At 36.1% G+C, this 19,239-nt stretch overlaps 12 protein-coding genes and 1 non-coding gene across 13 annotated transcripts; 8 read left to right on the top strand and 5 right to left on the bottom strand. All coding sequences in view use genetic code 12, as the record gives it.

Moving 5' to 3' along the window:
- Positions 1 to 29: 29 nt before the first annotated feature.
- DEHA2C11000g (DEHA2C11000p) lies at positions 30 to 3,305 on the bottom strand (the record flags this gene model as incomplete). The annotated part of the gene is made up of 1 exon (XM_458161.1): positions 30 to 3,305. One exon carries the CDS (start codon positions 3,303 to 3,305, stop codon positions 30 to 32), a length of 3,276 nt encoding a protein of 1,091 aa, XP_458161.2.
- A 367-nt stretch (positions 3,306 to 3,672) lies between these two features.
- DEHA2C10978g (DEHA2C10978p) lies at positions 3,673 to 4,776 on the bottom strand (the record flags this gene model as incomplete). Its single annotated transcript, XM_458160.1, has 1 exon — positions 3,673 to 4,776. One exon carries the CDS (start codon positions 4,774 to 4,776, stop codon positions 3,673 to 3,675), a length of 1,104 nt encoding a protein of 367 aa, XP_458160.1.
- Positions 4,777 to 4,998: 222 nt separating this feature from the next.
- DEHA2C10956g (DEHA2C10956p) lies at positions 4,999 to 8,016 on the top strand (the record flags this gene model as incomplete). Its single annotated transcript, XM_458159.1, has 1 exon — positions 4,999 to 8,016. The coding sequence occupies one exon, from the start codon at positions 4,999 to 5,001 to the stop codon at positions 8,014 to 8,016; it is 3,018 nt and encodes a 1,005-aa protein (XP_458159.2).
- A 270-nt stretch (positions 8,017 to 8,286) lies between these two features.
- DEHA2C10934g (DEHA2C10934p) lies at positions 8,287 to 8,673 on the top strand (the record flags this gene model as incomplete). Its single annotated transcript, XM_458158.1, has 1 exon — positions 8,287 to 8,673. One exon carries the CDS (start codon positions 8,287 to 8,289, stop codon positions 8,671 to 8,673), a length of 387 nt encoding a protein of 128 aa, XP_458158.1.
- A 425-nt stretch (positions 8,674 to 9,098) lies between these two features.
- On the top strand, positions 9,099 to 10,025 carry DEHA2C10912g (DEHA2C10912p; the record flags this gene model as incomplete). Its single annotated transcript, XM_458157.1, has 1 exon — positions 9,099 to 10,025. The coding sequence occupies one exon, from the start codon at positions 9,099 to 9,101 to the stop codon at positions 10,023 to 10,025; it is 927 nt and encodes a 308-aa protein (XP_458157.2).
- A 370-nt stretch (positions 10,026 to 10,395) lies between these two features.
- DEHA2C10890g (DEHA2C10890p) lies at positions 10,396 to 10,836 on the top strand (the record flags this gene model as incomplete). Its single annotated transcript, XM_458156.1, has 1 exon — positions 10,396 to 10,836. One exon carries the CDS (start codon positions 10,396 to 10,398, stop codon positions 10,834 to 10,836), a length of 441 nt encoding a protein of 146 aa, XP_458156.1.
- A 285-nt stretch (positions 10,837 to 11,121) lies between these two features.
- DEHA2C10868g (DEHA2C10868p) lies at positions 11,122 to 12,876 on the bottom strand (the record flags this gene model as incomplete). Its single annotated transcript, XM_458155.1, has 1 exon — positions 11,122 to 12,876. The coding sequence occupies one exon, from the start codon at positions 12,874 to 12,876 to the stop codon at positions 11,122 to 11,124; it is 1,755 nt and encodes a 584-aa protein (XP_458155.1).
- A 141-nt stretch (positions 12,877 to 13,017) lies between these two features.
- Positions 13,018 to 14,307, bottom strand: DEHA2C10846g (DEHA2C10846p; the record flags this gene model as incomplete). The annotated part of the gene is made up of 1 exon (XM_458154.1): positions 13,018 to 14,307. One exon carries the CDS (start codon positions 14,305 to 14,307, stop codon positions 13,018 to 13,020), a length of 1,290 nt encoding a protein of 429 aa, XP_458154.1.
- A 531-nt stretch (positions 14,308 to 14,838) lies between these two features.
- Positions 14,839 to 15,069, top strand: DEHA2C10824g (DEHA2C10824p; the record flags this gene model as incomplete). Its single annotated transcript, XM_458153.1, has 1 exon — positions 14,839 to 15,069. One exon carries the CDS (start codon positions 14,839 to 14,841, stop codon positions 15,067 to 15,069), a length of 231 nt encoding a protein of 76 aa, XP_458153.2.
- A 72-nt stretch (positions 15,070 to 15,141) lies between these two features.
- DEHA2C10802g (DEHA2C10802p) lies at positions 15,142 to 16,521 on the top strand (the record flags this gene model as incomplete). The annotated part of the gene is made up of 1 exon (XM_458152.1): positions 15,142 to 16,521. One exon carries the CDS (start codon positions 15,142 to 15,144, stop codon positions 16,519 to 16,521), a length of 1,380 nt encoding a protein of 459 aa, XP_458152.2.
- Positions 16,522 to 16,746: 225 nt separating this feature from the next.
- On the top strand, positions 16,747 to 16,820 carry DEHA2C10780r. The gene has a single exon. It is a non-coding gene; the product is annotated as a tRNA-Val (tRNA).
- Positions 16,821 to 16,966: 146 nt separating this feature from the next.
- DEHA2C10758g (DEHA2C10758p) lies at positions 16,967 to 18,163 on the bottom strand (the record flags this gene model as incomplete). The annotated part of the gene is made up of 2 exons (XM_458151.2): positions 16,967 to 18,022; positions 18,140 to 18,163. 2 exons carry the CDS (start codon positions 18,161 to 18,163, stop codon positions 16,967 to 16,969), a joined length of 1,080 nt encoding a protein of 359 aa, XP_458151.2.
- A 368-nt stretch (positions 18,164 to 18,531) lies between these two features.
- On the top strand, positions 18,532 to 18,948 carry DEHA2C10736g (DEHA2C10736p; the record flags this gene model as incomplete). The annotated part of the gene is made up of 1 exon (XM_458150.1): positions 18,532 to 18,948. One exon carries the CDS (start codon positions 18,532 to 18,534, stop codon positions 18,946 to 18,948), a length of 417 nt encoding a protein of 138 aa, XP_458150.1.
- Positions 18,949 to 19,239: the final 291 nt, after the last annotated feature.

Genomic DNA, 19,239 nt, shown 5'->3' with positions numbered 1-19,239 from the left:
ATCTAAATTATCAATATACTAAATGAGATCTAGGAAAACCATTTTTGGATAACCAGCAACTCGGCAGGATATTTTTGTAATAAAGCCACGGCTTCAGTTTGTGGTATATTACCAAGTAATTGTCTCGTAGCAGCGGCTGTCCTTTCAGCAGTATTACCTGAGATAGATGCATGCGATAACGCCTGAATAACAGCGTCGACAACCTTGGGGACCTGACTTGTAACACTAGGATGTTGGTTTTGGATTAAATGACACAAGAAAGAATAAGCAAATGGTGCTGCTTCTTCGTCTTGGACAACAGGTAATAAATCAATCCATTGTTGTATGAGAGTATCTAAATTAGGTATTGAGGAACCGAAACTGTGGAAAATCTTAGCCAAAGTAGAGATGGAATTTTCCGTAGCGTGAATATTATCATCAGCACGAGCATCTGGGACAGAGGCCATTTTGAAAATTGGTCCTAAACAGGCCAAACAAAACTCACCGTAGGCATTACCACCATGCTGGGCTGCCATACCTACTGCGTATGAAGCAGCCTGGCGAATTGAAGCATGGGACGAAGTTAATGATTCACCAACAACATTAATAAACATGTCTTTGTAAACAACTGAATCAGTACCACAATGCTCCAATATATCGCACACAGTACATAAACCACAAAGCTTAATATTCGTGTTTTCATCATTAATGAATGAAGCGATAGTTGGAACCAAAATTTGGAAAGCTGGTAAGAAATTTGTCTTAGAATTTTTGAAAATAGCTGAAATTGCTTTATTAATTTCATCTAATAATTCCTCATCAGTATATTCGTCTTCCTCATCATCAACTTCTTCAGTGTATTCGTCATCTTCATTGTCGCGTGCTTTTATACGTTCGTAAATCTCAGTTAAATTCGAATTAATGGATTTTGCCAAAGATTCCAATTGTGTTTGAGATAATGAGTTTGCACCTAATACGCCAATAGATTCCACTAATGAAGTGTAATATGCGACCAATAATTCTGGTACAGGTTCGTTTGTTAGAACATCGACTAACTTATTAGATATTTGAGACCATATCTGCAATGTTTCGTTCGAGTTATTACCGGTTGCAACCACTGAACATTTTAATAAAGATGCCAAAGTTAAAGCTGCAGATGCACGTACACCATCATGCAAGTAAAAATCAAGCGCTGGGATACCAATATCTTGAACAATTTCTTTGACCCAAGGGTAAAAGTCACCTTTTAATTGAATAGCGTATGTTCTTAATAAATCCATCGCCGACACTTTATCGTCAAGAGCAGCAGTGTGAACAGCTATAAGTCTACCAGATAAATTGATGACATCCCATTCATCATTTGTATTGTACTCCTCGGCCTCATCTTCCTCTAGCAATGAAATATCTTGTGTAGCTTTAGCCGCATTCAATAATGGTGGTAAAACTGCAGGCAAGTATGGTACGAAATCTTTTCCAATAATACGACAAATTCTACCCCAGCCTTGTTCCAAATATGGCTTGATGGGGTCATCATCTTCTACAGCAGTCTCTTGGATGTGTCCAAATAATTGAATAAGATCTTGGCTATGAGGAGCAAACTTCTCTTTACCGACCGCTAAAGCAATTAATGTGGAACATTCAACACACTTTGCTTTTAATAATCTATTCTCTTGTCCCATATCAGTTTTGAGGACATCAGTTAATAATGGCATTAAGGTATCGTAGTACTTGATAAACTTTTTCTCAGCAGCATCGGCTATAATAGCAATTGTAGTTAAGACTTGTTCTTGAACGTATCTCTTTGGAGATTGCAATAACCCAAGTAAATTATTCAACAAATCGTCTAAATAAGGTTCTAAAATTTCTTTAGAAGCTGCTTCTGAAAAATTAACTAATGCGGCGGCGGCGTGTGCTTGAACTCTGAAAACTGATTTGCTAGTCAACATTGAAATTAGGGCTGGTAATATTCTGTCACCGGATGTTCTTTGAATTACGTTCGCAAAATCTGTTGACATTTGACCTAAGGCATTACAACAGGCATATTGAACTCTTGGATGACTGTCGTGTAATGTTGGTAAAATCATGTCCAAAATTTTAGGAATTTCTGTCATTAAAACATCAGAACACCCTTCCGCTGCAGATGATAAAGCCATTAATGCCGCTTGACGTTCTCTCCAAGCTGAGGATTGGATCATCACAGGTAAATATTGGAATAACGGAGTTGCTAATGCTTGGCCATTTAATCTCAAAGAAACACGATCCAAAGCTTGACGAGCAGCATCATATTCTGGTTCTTCGTCATCATCTTCTGTGTCATCATTATTGTTCCAGTCTGCTGCTTCTTCATCATCAATACATACTTCAGTGAGCATGGACAACGTTATTAACACCATGTTATCAGTATACGATGAAGTACGTTTACACATGGATGGTGAAACTTCTGCAAATGTTGTCAATAATTCTAAACCAGCCATACGTGCACCAGAGTCTAACTCATTGTTTTTGGAAACTGCTGCACAAAATTCGATTATAGTCGGGAACATTTCCCTAAACATTTTAGGTGCCAATTCAACCAAGTCAATTAAAGCTTCTAAGACAGATGACAACGCTTGATCCTGACCATTCTGCAAGAAACGTGGCAACGAATTCAATAAGTTTGGTAACAAAGGAGATAATGTTGGCCAGCTACTCTTAGGTATTTCACGGAAAAAAGCAACGAACGCTGTACATGCGGCAATACGAACATCATCACTTTCGTCTTCAAATCCAGTGTTGAAAATTGGAAGAACGTCATTAATATAAGACTTATCAATCAATTCAGGTGCTGAACAAAAAACACGAAAAGCAGACTCGCGAAAGCTAGGGTCAGAATTCTTAGTGGCTTGGAACAACGCTGGTATTAATTCATTCCACGAACCCAGTGGCGATGCATCTTCCTTGGCTACTTCTGAAATAGCATCAGAAAGCTTGTGTCTTACTTGATTTGATTGTTGCGATGTAAAGCCGTGCAACAAAATTGCACGAATTTGTTGCCTGACGGGCTCTCCAATAACTCCAATAGTTCTATCTGTTACACTGGCAATTTCTTTTGGAGACCTAATGGCAACACGTCTAAACAAAACGGCACAGAATGCTTTTAAGGTATCATTATCCGAACCGCAAGCCTGTTCTGCTAAAAATATCAACAACATTTCAACATTTTCTTTCTTAGTCCATTCAGATTCAAGCAACTTTTCTGCCCCCGATCTAACTGAATTATCTGAAGACGATAACCCATCTACTAACTGTGTCAAGACACCTTGAACTTCAGTTGGTAATGAAGACATATTAACTAAATCTATCAGTAAATCTTAAATTTAGCCTGTAATAAATTGATGCAAATCAATATTAGTGCACTTTGAGACCTAAGAAATTCCAACTAAATTAATTGAAGCTCAGAAATATTACTATATTCTGTTGTTTACCACAATTAGTGTTATTCGTTTCGTTGGAAATGAAGAAGGCCTAAAAATTTATTTTCAGTATGTATCATGTGATCTTCTAATTTTTCAGTTGACTCAAGCTCAGTACAAGCCCTACGAGAGAACGACTTAAATATACCAATTTCTGTACATTAAAAGGTCTTAGTAAATTACATATACTATATGTGGTTTTATATAGATTGATTATAATATTATACATGTATTTGAACGGTTATTTTTTCAAAATAGTAATCACGTCTTCATCTTCTAAACCATGACCTAAACCTACAATTTGAGGTTGATGCTTCACAGAGGTTCCGAAAACTAAAGCATTTCTAAAATCAGAAACCAAGGACTTATGGATCGAATTACAGAAATCTTCCACTGTACATCTATCATTTCTCAAAACCACAGGTTCATTGAAATCTGGTAATTTACCCTTCGGCTTGGTGTAGACCCTGACAAGCTTCAATTTTTCCCACATGATTTCTAACAAATCGTCCAAATTCCAGCCTTGACCTGCTGATATTGGGATGGCATTTGGGATCTTATATAACAAGTCCAATTCTTGGACGGAGAAGGAATCGATTTTGTTTAAAACGTAAATCGCAGGTATATATCTTCTGGACTTTATTTCAATAGCATCGATCAAATCGTCGACGGTCGCATCACACCTGAAGGCAATGTTGGCCGAGTTGATCTTATATTCTGACATAACTGCCCTGATTTCATCGTTATCCAAGTGGGTCATTGGCGAAGTGCTGGTAATATTAATACCTCCTCTTTCTTTCTTTTGAATGACAATATTTGGTGGCTCCTTGTTGATTCTTATTCCTACCCCCTCGAGCTCGTATTCAATGATTCTCTTATGTTGCAACGGCTTGTTGACGTCCAAGACTAAAAATAATAAATTCACAGACCTTGCAACAGCAATAACTTGTTTACCTCTACCTTTACCATCCTTAGCACCCTCAATAATACCTGGCAAATCCAACATTTGAAGTTTGGCACCCTTATATTTGATTATACCTGGAACCGTGGTTAATGTAGTAAACTCATATGCAGCAGCCTCTGAATGGGTACCTGTTAATTTCGACAATAACGTAGATTTACCCACAGATGGGAAACCTACGAATCCAATAGTTGCTACACCTGTTCTTGCCACATCAAACCCGGCACCACCACCACCTCCAGAAGGAGTACTATCTGATAATAATTCTCTTCTCAATTTAGCCAACTTGGCTTTAAGTTGACCTAAATGGAAAGAAGTATTCTTATTCTTTTGAGTTTTGGCCATCTCATCTTCGATGGCCTTAATCTTTTCAACAGTAGTCATAATGTAACGTTCAAAAGCAAATAATTCTAGTTTTCTTTATAAATTCTATTGCGATTTGGTTTTTTTTCATCTTAAGAGCTCTTCAAAAAAAAATTGGTAGTGTGAAATTCGATCGACAAAATGTGATACAAAAAAAATTTCAAATTTTCATCAAATTGAAGTATTGAATATAGAGATAGAGAACCAAAATTTATAATATTTAGTACTTAAATATATTTAAATATGGGTAAAAAAGGTAACAAGAGTGCCAAATCTGGAGGAGATTTCTGGGATGATGAAGATTTAGCCCAAGATGCGCCACAGGGCGAAGAATTCGGTGAATCTAATGGATTGGAAGGGTCAGAAGTGACTTCCCCAGCGCCTGAGGGCGCCGATACAGCATCTGCAGATGAAGTTTCGGGAGATTTCTTAAGTTCTATCCGTAAGTCTAAACAGAAGAAGGCTGAAAAGGTAGTGGAAGAAAAGAACAAGCCAAAAGATGCACCAAAGGTTTTATCCAAGAAAGAGAAGGAAAAATTGAAGAAGGAGGCCGAAAAGCAAAAAAAGAAGGAACAAGCAGCCATAAAGAAAGCTCAACAAGCAGACAAGAAGGAGCAAATCAAGGAAGCTAATAAGCAAAATGCTGCGGCAGCATCTACAACGTCCTCACCTGCAGAAGGTAATACTCCTGAACCTGAAGCTAAGGTATCGACTAAGAAGGGTGGCAAGAAAGTACCAGCTGGTATTGCTGCCTTGAAGCGTCAATTGGAATTGAAGAAGCAATTGGAAGAAGAGCAACGTCGTCTTGATGAAGAAGAAGATGAACGTCGTGCCGAAGAGGAGAAAAAAGTGGCCGAAGCGGAGGCTGAACAAGAAGCCAACAGAGCTGCGAAGAAAGAGAAGGAAAGAGCTAAAAAGGAGCAATTGAAGGCTGAAGGTAAATTGTTGACTAAAAAACAAAAAGAAGAGAAGAAGTTACAGGAACGTCGTCGTCAACAATTATTACAAGGAAATGTTTCTGTGCCTGGTTTAGAAGGTAACGCTGACGAAGCTCCAAAGCCTAAGAAGATCGTTTACGGTAAGAAAAAATCTACCAAGCCTAAGACATTTATTCAACACAATAAAGTGCAATCGCAAAATAAGACAGAAGAAACTAAAGGTGGGGATGATGATATTGTCGAAGACTGGGAAAAGATGGCTTTAGAGGATGATGAGCCAATTGCTGATGATTGGGAAGCTGCTTTAAACGATGAAGATGACGAAGCTAAAGCTGCCGAGAAAGCAGAGGCTGAACGTAAGACCAAGGAAGAAGCCGAACGTAAGGCCAAGGAAGAAGCCGAGCGTAAGGTTAAAGAAGAAGCCGATCGTAAGGCTAAGGAAGAGGCCGATCGTAAGGCTAAGGAAGAAGCACAGAAATTGGCAATCCAAAACAAACAGTCCGTTCCAGTTCAAAGTGATTTGCGTTCTCCAATCTGTTGTATTTTAGGGCATGTCGATACTGGTAAGACCAAGTTGTTAGATAAGGTTCGTCAAACTAATGTTCAAGGTGGTGAAGCTGGTGGTATTACACAACAAATCGGTGCTACATATTTCCCAGTTGATTCTATCAAACAAAAAACAGCAGTTATGGCACAACATGAAAAGCAAACATTTGATGTTCCAGGGTTGTTGATTATTGATACCCCTGGGCACGAATCTTTCACCAATTTAAGATCTCGTGGTTCTTCTCTTTGTAACATTGCTATCTTGGTTATCGATATTATGCATGGTTTAGAACAACAAACACTTGAATCAATCAGATTATTAAGAGACAGAAAAGCCCCCTTTGTTGTTGCATTAAATAAAATTGATAGATTATATGACTGGAAGGAAATTCCAAACAACTCTTTCCGTGATTCTTATGCTAAGCAAACTAAATCTGTTCAAGCAGAATTCCAAAATAGATATGAACAAATTAAGGTTGCATTGGCTGAGCAAGGATTGAATTCTGAATTATATTTCCAGAACAAGAATATGTCTAAATATGTTTCGATCGTTCCAACATCTGCGGTTACTGGTGAAGGTGTTCCAGATTTATTATGGTTATTGCTTGAATTAACACAGAAGAGAATGTCTAAGCAATTGATGTACTTGAGTAAGGTTGAAGCCACTATTTTAGAAGTTAAGGTAGTTGAAGGTTTCGGATACACCATCGATGTTGTCTTGTCTAATGGTATTTTGAGAGAAGGAGATCGTGTTGTATTATGTGGTTTGAATGGTCCTATATGTACAAATATCAGAGCTTTGTTAACACCACCACCATCCCGTGAATTGCGTATTAAATCTGAGTATGTACACAACAAGGAAGTCAAGGCAGCTTTGGGTGTGAAGATTGCAGCAAACGATTTAGAAAAAGCGGTCGCTGGTTCTCGTTTGGTAGTCGTTGGCGAAGATGATGATGAAGAAGAAATCATGGAAGAAGTCATGGACGATTTGACAGGTTTATTAGATTCTGTTGATACATCCGGAAAGGGTGTCGTCGTTCAAGCATCTACATTAGGTTCGTTAGAAGCTTTATTAGATTTCTTAAAGGATCTGAAAATTCCAGTTATGTCTATAGGTTTGGGTCCAGTCTACAAAAGAGATATTATGAAGGCAAGTACTATGTTAGAGAAGGCACCTGAGTATGCGGTCATGTTGTGTTTCGATGTTAAGGTCGACAAGGAAGCTGAACAATACGCCACCGAACAAAATATCAAAATTTTCAATGCTGACATTATCTATCACTTGTTCGATCAGTTCACTGCCTACCAAGAAAAATTATTAGAAGCTCGTCGTAAAGAATTCTTGGAATATGCCGTTTTGCCATGTGTATTGAAGACTATTCAAATCATTAACAAACGTAACCCTATGATTATCGGTGTCGATGTCCTTGAAGGTGCTGTTCGTATTGGTACTCCAATTTGTGCCGTTCGTCAAGATCCTGTTACCAAAACACCAAATATCATGGTCTTAGGTAAAGTGGTATCTTTGGAAGTTAACCATAAATCTCTTGACATTGTCAAGAAGGGACAAACTTCTGCCGGTGTTGCCATGAGATTAGAAAATCCTTCGTCTGCTCAACCTACATGGGGCCGTCATCTCGATGAAACTGATAACTTATACTCTTTGATTTCTCGTAGATCCATCGATACTTTGAAGGACCCTGCGTTCCGTGAGACTGTTAGCAGAGATGACTGGGTCTTAATTAAAAAATTGAAACCAGTTTTCGATATAAAATGATTTGACATGCTTTCCTTGTACTGTTTGCTTTTATATTTTAGTTTGTTGAATCATTATGTATGTCTACGACTCTAACGTAAAGTAATATAAATATATCAATTAGTGAAAAAATAGAGCGCGCAAACCAATGAACAGGTTTAATACAGTTACTTCCTAATTAGGAAGTCTATCGAATACCCAATGAAGTTACTCGAAATCAATTTTTCTAGCTTCAAAACTATATTGAAATACTATCGATACTGCTTAATTTACATTGAATATTAATTAACCATGCAAGATTTACCACCTATTGGAGGCTACGAGCCTGTTCAATGGAAAAGAAATCTTCCATCCAGAGGGTTTAGACCGGCTATTTATTTCTGGGGATTTACTGGATTAATGGCATTTGGATTTTATAAATATTACAAGGGTGTTGATGAACAACGTGAATTGGCAAGAGAAAGACAGTGGGCACGTTTCCACTTAGAACCATTATTATTGGCCGAGGAAGATAGAAATGTTGCTAGAAGATATTACTCTGAAAAGGCAAGACAAGAACTTGTTAGAGAAACCATGTCCCCAGAAAAGAAGGCCAAATTTGATGAAGAGTTATACCATGATAAGTCCAAATTCCGTTTCCCAAGATTTACTGCTGGTGTTCATCCTTCAGAACGTTAGTTTTTTAGGGAATCACATATTCTAGCTTGTAATGAGTCCAAATAGTAGATGGTAGATTCTACCGAATGAAGGAATACTCAACAGTTCCACAATTGATTCTATCAAGCTCCTGACATCATAAAGAAATTTTGAGATATGTACTCTACTGCTTCTTAAATAGTATATAAAACCCAAGTCATTTTTTTCTCTCTTTCATACTTTCATACACTCCAATTTATAATATAATATAGCTTATTTGTTACGTATTCTTTTCTTGTACTTTTTCAGCAGGTTACGACTTTATGAAAGTATATAGCTATTACTTCTCCATGATATCATGGGTATGAGTAACCCATTGATATGATTAGTTATCACGTGTGCTTACTGATATAAAAAGATCAACAATTTTGACAAAGTAGTACTACCCATATGACCCATAAAGACAAATGTCGAAAAAGATCACTACGAAAGAACAGGCACAGGCCATAATTGACGATTATGACTATTTTATATTCGATTGCGATGGTGTTCTTTGGTTAGGAGATCATTTATTGCCACATATTTGTGAGACTTTAGATCTCTTAAAAAAGGCTAATAAGACAGTATTATTTGTGACCAACAATTCCACCAAATCTCGAGACGCTTATTTAAGTAAATTTGATAAACTTGGGGTTCTGGGAATTACCAAAAGTGAAGTTTTTGGATCATCATATGCTTCTGCGGTTTACATCGATAAGATTTTAAAATTGCCAAAAAATAAGAAGATTTGGGTTTTGGGTGAAGAAGGCATTGAACGTGAATTACACGAATTAGGCTACACCACAATTGGAGGTACCGATCCAACCTTGGTAGAACATGGAGTACATTTCGACCACGATCACCCATTGTTAACCGAACTTGATGATGATGTAGGAGCGGTGGTTACTGGTTTAACTTTCAATTTGAATTATTTGAAGCTATCCATAACTATGCAATATTTGTTAAAGGACAATAAATCTATACCGTTTATTGCAACAAATATTGACTCTACGTTTCCAATGAAGGGCAAATTATTAATTGGGGCAGGGTCAATCATAGAAACAGTAGCATTTGCCAGTGGTAGACAACCAGACGCGATCTGTGGTAAGCCAAATCAATCTATGATGAATTCTATCAAAGCCGATTATCCAGGTTTATCTTCGAACCCATCTAGAGGTCTAATGATCGGTGATAGATTGAATACTGATATGAAATTTGGAAGAGATGGGGGGCTTGACACTTTACTTGTTTTAACCGGCATTGAAAGTGAACAGGCTGTTTTATCCCAAAGTACATCTACTGCTCCTACACATTATGCTGATAAGTTAGGTGATTTATACGAACTACTTAAATAGATTATAGAGATTAAGTCTAGAATATTTTTCTTTGTGTAAGTTATGACGTAGTTTGAAAAGTTTCGAGAATGAGAATTAACTGTTGTAATTTTGAACAGGGTTGTTGAGAACAAGTATAAGAAGAAATACTATAACTTATTCATCGTCCTTTATATTGAATACATTCAAGCTGTTGTGATTTTCAATTTATCGGACCTTAATTAGAAATTCTGTAATTGGGTGATTATTAGTTATATACTAGGATTTAAGAATCAAAAAGTATTAGAAATCAGCTTGAATATAAGACATAGACACAAGTTTTTAATTTATAACTATAGAATAGCAACAAATACGTTAAATACGTACCATATATCAATCGTTTAAGAATATAATGTCAGAAGCAAAAACAAAGGAATTACAAGATTCAGGGTTAATTGAGTGGTCTGTTTTCTCCGAATTAGTGGCCATGGATGAAGATGAAGAAGGATTTTCCAAATCATTATTTCAAACCTTCGTTGATCAAGTGTTAGAAACATTTAAAGAAATTGATGAGAATTTGAAAACTAAGAATTTCGACAAAATTTCAGGATTAGGCCATTACTTGAAGGGATCGGCTGCTGCGTTAGGGTTGGAAAAGATTTCATCTCAGTGTGAAAGGATCCAAAATTACGGTCATAAGGTTAACTTTGATAATTTTAAATTAAAGGACAATGATGACCAGAAGGATGACGAATTTTGGATTAAGTTGATCGAGGATGCATTAAATAAGGCCAGAGATGGTTTCGCCAAATCGAGAAAGGTTTTAAACAACTATTTTGATGATGAATTTTAACTAATTAACACGTAAGATCTAATCACTTCATTGACGTTATTTAGAGACAAGGGTAGATTTTACTCAAGAGTGAATTTAGACGAATCAAAATCTATGTTATAATAATGAATGTTTTTAATGAAATAATAAAAACTGAAATTAACAAAGCCTAAGAGTAAACGAATAAACATGATAAACTTTCTATTTGCCTTTTTATACATGTGCATCTATTTATAGTTTACTTTTATATATTTATTTTGTTCTAAATTTAATATATCAGTAATATTAATTCTAGGTATGTAATTTCTACACAATATTCTTTTTTCTTTCCACTAAGCAATAGTCCATATAGTCAACGTTGTAAGGGATTAGAGATCTAACGTACTCTGGGATCCAGAGCAATTTACCTATTCCTGAACTGGTGCCACTAGGATTAATAATATTCTGGCATTGTACCACGGACCAACCTTTGTTCACCTTTAATTCTTTACCACTTCTTTCAACGATATTTGGCTCACCAACTTCAAGATTTGCGGCTTGAGAGTTATCTATATAATAGGAGCACTCGTCAAAATCAATTACCTTATCATCTGAATATTGGTTTTTGTTATTCATATTAGGTGGAATAGAAGAAGTACTAGCTTTTAAGCTAGCTCCCTCTAAGAAGTCACCAGGTAATAAGCCATCAAATCCACTTCTAATAAATTTCAAACGATAATTGTCTGGCAAGAAAAACGAGTTTGGAAAGTGGTACCATTCACGCCCGGTACATACATTGACTGATATATTTGATACAGGTAAGGTTGATATTTCTCTATGCACAGATAATGGAGTACTATAATTTTCCACTAAATTAATGATGCGCAATATAGATACCATACCAACTGAGAAGGCAAATAATAGTTGAACCAACTTCTCAATATGTTTAGAATTAATCTTATTTGCTGCTATTCCTTTCGAAACAAAAGTAACCATGGGGAAGATAAGAGTCAATAATAATGAACTGCTTAAAATCAATAATGGATATACTGGGTATAAAAATCTCTCCTCTTTATGGGGTTGACTACCAAATATTAATGACCAAATAAGAAGCGGAAGACTTACAGTTATCAATACTTTGTACCTATTTTTTTCCCCAAAAAGTACAACATTCATCACCAACCCAACGTAGCCTAATATAGCCACTACATTAAAATTCACCAATAAATTTAAGATATAGTAGTGAAATGGTTCAACTCCAAAGATTTCAGGGCCTTCCCCCTGTTCGCCAAATACGTTGTATAAGACAATATTCAAGGGAACTAGATCAAGTTTTTGGTAAAACCACGAATCAATAGCAGTACTGATTATTAAAGTAGATACCAAACCAGCAATGCATCCTTTAATGATAGAAAAGAGTACATTGAATCTTTTAATATTTTGAATCAAAATAAATAATCCAAATGGTAGACCTAATGCAAGAGCGAATGGCCAGCCGACTATCCCCCCTACTAAGAACCAAATTATAGCCTGTACACTGTAGTTAGCACTATTTTCTGAAATTGCTGACAACGAATTTGCTGTGGCCATAGTAACACAATTCATAGCAAACGAAGATGGTAATAATGCAACACCAGCATGTGACATGCCTGGAGCTATGGAAGATAAGAATAAGAACCAATTTCCAACCTTACGGTTTAAACTTGAATTTATCGAATAGAATAATCTCAATTCGGTGAAACATGTAAACCCACATAATGCAATAAGACGAATCCAATAAAATTGATAGTATGAAGGAATATTGACAAATTTTTCAAACACCTTAATAGGATATGTAACGATAACATATGGTATCAAATATGTGTAGGATCTTATGGCATAATCAGGCGAATATTCCCATGTTTGTTTACCAAATCCTCTGATCAATAGATTCAAAGGTTCCCAATAATTAAATGTTTCATCACAGTCGGATATTATCATAAAAAATGCTGCGTAAACTCTTAATAGTACATTTAAAGCAATTAGTCCTATTTGGAGACCATTGAGCCTTTGAGATTCACCAACATTGGTTTTTGATGACATTATTGTACAATATAGCTCAGTTCATACAAAAGGAATTAAAAAAATTGAAATTCTCGCGATAATCACATTCTGGTTAAAACACTTGCAATAATATAAAAACGTCAAATTAACATCTACTTGAACTAAACAATTTTCCTATATCTAATTAAGGTCTTTTACTAACATTGAGTCACGCGATGGACCGGTACCAACCCATTGAATTGGAACATTCAAATAATCTTCAATATATTTCAAATATTTCTTAGCATTCTCTGGTAAATCGTTATAGTTCTTAATCTTGGTGATATCCTCTTCCCAACCAGGTAATGTAACATACTCCACATCAACCTTAGCTAATTTATGTAAATCTTCTGGGAAACTATTCAATTTTTCACCCTTATAAGTATACGAAACACCAATTTGGATTTCTTTGAAGGTATCTAAGACGTCTAACTTGGTAATATTTAAGGAAGTGTATCCGTTAATCAAAGTTGAATATTTCAAGACAACTAAATCTAACCAACCACATCTTCTCTTTCTACCGGTGGTGACACCAAATTCCGCACCGATATCTTGTAAAGTTTTACCAGCTTCATTCAATTGTTCGGTTGGGAAAGGACCTTCACCAACTCTAGTAGTATAAGCCTTAACAACACCATATACTTTGTTGATAGCTTTTGGAGGGATACCTAAACCAGTACAGACACCACCAATACCAGTAGCAGAAGAAGTAACGTAAGGATAAGTACCAAAATCAATATCCAACATTAAAGCATTAGCACCTTCGACTAAAATTTTCTTGTTTTGAGCAATTGCTGAATGCATAAAATCAATTGAGTCAACGACATGGCCCTTAAGTAACTCTCTGTATTTCTCGTACTTGGCTAATTCGGCTTCGGTATCATATTCAAAATTACCGTATCTTTTGAATCTAGAGTCTACTAAACGATGGTATCTCGTTTTGAATTCTTCCCAAGATTCTGGTTCTTCAGACACCAAGTGGTGGACTCTAATACCAGACCTGGAAGCCTTGGTAGAATAAGTTGGACCAATACCCTTACCAGTTGTACCAATAGATTTTTTATTTTCCGATAATTCCGCTTCTTTTAACTTATCCGTTCTTTGATGGAAGTCGAAGACTAAGTGAGCCCTCGAAGAAATAAACAATCTATCACGACAGTGTAATCCCTTCTTTTCCAAGTTTTCTAATTCTTCAAAAAGTGAAGGAACGTGGATAACAACACCCGAACCAACCAAGTTCAAACATTTAGGGTTAACTAATCCTGATGGTAACATGTGGAAATCATATTTGGTATCACCAACTACAATAGTATGGCCAGCATTATTACCACCTTGGCATCTGGCACAAACATCAACTTCATCACATAATACGTCAACTAATTTCCCTTTACCTTCATCTCCCCATTGGGATCCTAAGACAACGTCACACATGTTTGCTTGTTTAATTTAGTAAAATTAAATAACCTTTAAGAACAAAGACTTTGAATGATTAACAATAAAGTCCCGTTAAAACAAAAGAAAATCAAAAAAAAAAAAAAAATTGAAAAGTAGAAAAATCTATTAAGTCTCGTTCACCAACGAAAATTTGAGATTTCAGAGTGAGAATTATGAATCATTCATAATAAGAAAATGGATAGTCGATTAATTGACTCTGAAAACTTATGTAGCTCTTAACAAATATCGATTTACATACTATGGATATATTATTTTCAGATTTAGGTCTCTTTCATGTTGTGAGCTCCCAAATACCACTCTTTAGGACTCCGGTGTCAAAAATTATGAATCCTCAATTATATACATTAGGTAATACGTCACGGAATATAATTTAGTGTAGTTGAACGTAGAAGAATGTATACTACTTGTGTAGGGATGTTTAACATACTATATATATGGGTTGTAGAGAAGCATCTCGAAGAGGCTTGATGATTGTATTATTTTTAAATTTACGTAAAAAATGCAAAAATGCAACCTTTTTATGAACAAAGCAACTCTATACCTAAAATTATTCTTTTGTCGAAACTTGTTAGGAGTAATATTGCATGGTTTATTCCAAAAAATAATTCTTTAGGTTCTAAGAAGTTGATAATCAAGACAGTTTTGACTTTAAGCCTGTTTGTATTACTTGCGGCTCTCACCATTTCGCAACCACAAAGAAAGGTAGAACGCAATACAAAACGTACTTGTAAATTATAACTACAGGTTGTTTACTATATGAAACGTCTTCTATATTCTAGGTACAACATACACTTATAATTGTAATTTAAAATGCACTTTTGCAAACTTTTCGCTCATGCCATTCACAAAGATCCCCCTTTTAGAAATCCGTATGTCTATTTGAAGGAAGAAGAATTTATAAAATTGCAAAAACAAAAAGAACAATCGGAATCAAAACTACTAAAGGAAAGGAAAGAGACAGAGGATTTGACGAATAACCAAATTATTTCGGCTTTAAATAATTTAAGCAGTGCAGTGTCATCAAAAAGATTAAGTGATACTCGAAAGAAACTAATTAAAAAAAAAGAGGATCTCATAGAAATCATATTTCCAATTGAGTCAAATATTTCCAATGAAGTCTCTAGCAAAGAAACACATAGTAATGAGAGAAATACCCAATGCTCGAAGGAAAATAGGGGATTATTCAGATTTTTGACGTCTCATATAACCAAATCTACAAACAATTCTCGTCTCACCTCTCTCAGTATGACAGGATCCAACGATTCCGAATCCACAGAAACTACTACAACAACATACAATCCTGAAGCTACGAATAAGTGTGGTGCAATTGACACTAGTAATACTTCTATTTGTAGTTCGGTGGTAGCCCTCAAATCGAAGGAATCTATTATTTCATCATCCGACGCAGTTGCAAATTTGGAACATCCGTCTTCTCGCGATTATTTAACAACTAACTTTTGCATTTCCTATACTGAAAATAGTAATGGTGATGTTCTAACAGATGAAATTTATTCAGTAGATGGGCTTTCTTCCATGAGTTCATTTAAAACCTTAAGCTTACCATTATCTTTAACAGCTTTTCCGACAGGACAAGATGTTATAAATAATTCTAAGGTGCACTATAACAGTAATCCTTTCGTTAAAACTATCTTCATTGCTGATACCATTCTGAATAGTTCGAAAAATAACTATTCAATAGAAAGTGGAAGTACAGGAAGTTTAATTCTTGAGTCTCCTAATAGATCCCCAAACTATGATTTCGCTGCAAGCAGTAAGGCATTTTTCAGTAATACAAAAGCTGCAGAATTTTATAATATAGATGGAAGCATTGTATTACCGAAGGCTAATTATACAAACTGTGAGCTAGATTCATTTAGAAGAAGATACCATAAGTATTCTATGGTTTCAAACACTATGCGGCTTGACAGCCTTTGCTCAAACAAATCAGATATAGAACCAAGACAATTCGACTATTGTACTACGGAATCAATTCAAGAACTAGAAAATGAAATGCAAACATGTGGTTTGATAAGTAGCGACAAGAAGAATATAAAATATTTGAATGATAGTGACTACTTAAATGATATTGACTCTAATTACAGACATAAGCACATCGAAGAATTTGAAAGTTCTAGCGTCTATGATTCTGAATCTGATAAATACTTTGGCCAATATCATCTGATTCTATAACAGAGAATAATTAGAATAATTAGAAAAAATATGTATATAGTGCTACTATTTATCCAACGTAATAGATATTACTAACATTACACTGATATTTATTGCTGGATTTTCAAAAAGCTAGTGTAAAGAGGGAAATTTCGACAAACTTCTTTTTATTCGTTCTGTTCTTGGGATGATAGTGTCTTGAGAAAGCAAGTATTATTATTTGAGCGAAGATTTATAAATATAAATGGTTTCGTGGTCTAGTTGGTTATGGCATCTGCTTAACACGCAGAACGTCCCCAGTTCGATCCTGGGCGAAATCATTTTTTTATTGCCAGTCTATAGACTAAACTATACATATTTGTTCTGTCATGATATTAAAGACTGGTTCTAAGGATGAAATGTTTATAAGATTATTTAACAAATGAGAAAAGTTAAATTACTTATATATATATATAACTTAAGTAATTTAATTCAATTTAGCTACAATAGCGTCAGTGAATTCAGTAGTGGAGGAAGCACCACCGATATCTTTAGTTCTAACGTTACCTTCGGCAATGACGTCGTAGGTAGCCTTAGAGATCTTATCAGCATGATCGTTCAAGCCTAAGTGTCTTAATAACATAGCAGCAGATAAGATCATGGCGGTTGGGTTAGCGGTGTTTTGACCCTTGATATCTAAACCAACGTGTCTACAACCTGGTTCGAAAACAGCGTATTCTCTACCGAAGTTAGCACCTGGAACTAAACCTGGACCACCAATTAAAGCAGCACCAATGTTAGATAAGATGGTACCGTACAAGTTTGGAGTGACCAAGACATCGAATTGTTGTGGCTTGGCAACGGCTTGCATGGAAGCGTTATCGACAATCAAGTCGTTAACTTCAATACCAGCGTAGTCTTGACCAACGTCCTTGACGGTGGTTCTGAATAAACCATCCCCTAATTTCATAATGTTGGCTTTGTGGATAGCTGTGACCAATTTTCTGTTGTTCTTCTTGGCAAAGTCAAAAGCAAACTTGGCGATTCTTTCAGACTTGAATCTAGTCATGATCTTTAAGGATTCAACAACACCTGGGTACGATTGATGTTCTAATCCCGAGTATTCACCTTCGGTGTTTTCTCTGACCAAGGCAAAGTCAATACCTTCTAATCTACCCTTGACACCTGGAATGTTCTTAATCAAAACCAAAGAGGCGTAGATGTCCAATTCTTTTCTTAATGCAACATTTAAAGACTTACCCGAGGTCCCGGTTGGTGTGTACAAGATACCCTTTAAACCAACCTTGTTTCTCTTCAACGATTCAACAGCTTCAGTAACACCGTTACCAGCTTCTAATCCCGAAACATCAACAACTTCCCATTCAATTGGAACGTTTTGGTGACTGAAGATGGTTCTAACCGAGTCAGTGATTTCCTTACCGACACCATCCCCTGGAATCAAAGTTACGGTATATTTACCACCGTACTTCTTTGGCAAAGCGGACTCAGGCGAAATGAAAGTGGCCAACTTACGAATGGAACTCTACAATGCATAGTTAGTAATTTATCCTTTTTTTCCCTTATTCTCTCGGTCTTTATTTATCCGCAGACTAGTCTATTTGGACCTGTCAATTCCCCTCTATCCCAATAAGAAACTTACTTTTTGAATACCAGATCTGAACATTGTTATACACGATCAATTTTATAATTTATTTCAATTAACAAATATTAAATATAATAAAATATTTGATTAAAGATCGGAGACAGGGAGTTGAACATTGAACATTGAAATTTTTTTGATTTTTTTCTATTTGCACCTTACGGGCTTTTGTGTAATATTTTCTGTCGGAGATCATGAAATTGTACTCCGGCCGGCTCCGACGGACCCTAGGAGAAATCGATATGATTGGCTGAAATGACGAAGGCATTTTGGTGTAGAAGTCGGCCATATGGCGGGGACTATCTGCAGTACGGGACATAATTAATTTTTCAGTGGGTCTATTGGTATGGGTCTATGTGTTTGGTGACGGTAGGTTGATAGGAGCAGATATAATGAAATTCAGACAGTTATACAAGGAGTTACAGAAGGAGTTGTCGATAATAAATAGTAAGACGTTCAAGGCGCATGCAGAGAGGGAGTTAAAGCATCGTAAGACCAAATTGCAATACCAGAAGTTCCAGGCGATCAAAGACAAGATGCCCACGAAACACCTTGATGAGCAGCTTTCGAGGTTGGATGGTGGGGAGACGAAGGTACCTCGGTTCAATAGTACGATAATCAAGGAGATCGTGGCGGAAAAGGAGGCTAGTAAGATGAATTTGATGCACATGAAGAATATCAAGACGTTTTTGAATTCGCAACGGGTGTACACCGAGTTGATCGAGAGGTACAATCCGGGATTGACGATGGATCAGGAGGACAAGGTGAGAAGAACGGCCAATAGGGTTGGATTGCAGGTTCCGAACTGAGATAATTCTGAGGTGTGCAGAGTATACGGGAGAGATGTGCAGAATATAAGCGTAGGTATACGGGAGAGATGAAGCGTACATAGGTATCAGGAGAGAGTTGTACATAGGAATAAATGAGAGATGAGATAATATATGGTACGGCTAAGAAATGCTGAAATGTAGAGATACCAGGAGAAATATGGAATAGATTGAGACATTGTGAGTCTATGGAGACACCACCAGAATACACCGTGCTTAATTATAATACATTCGTTATTCGATAAATAGTATACAATAGCTATACATAATAAG

Source organism: Debaryomyces hansenii (assembly GCF_000006445.2).
Source record: "Debaryomyces hansenii CBS767 chromosome C complete sequence".
Taxonomy (NCBI): Eukaryota; Fungi; Ascomycota; class Pichiomycetes; order Serinales; family Debaryomycetaceae; genus Debaryomyces; species Debaryomyces hansenii.
This window is presented reverse-complemented; position numbering and strand designations above follow the sequence as displayed.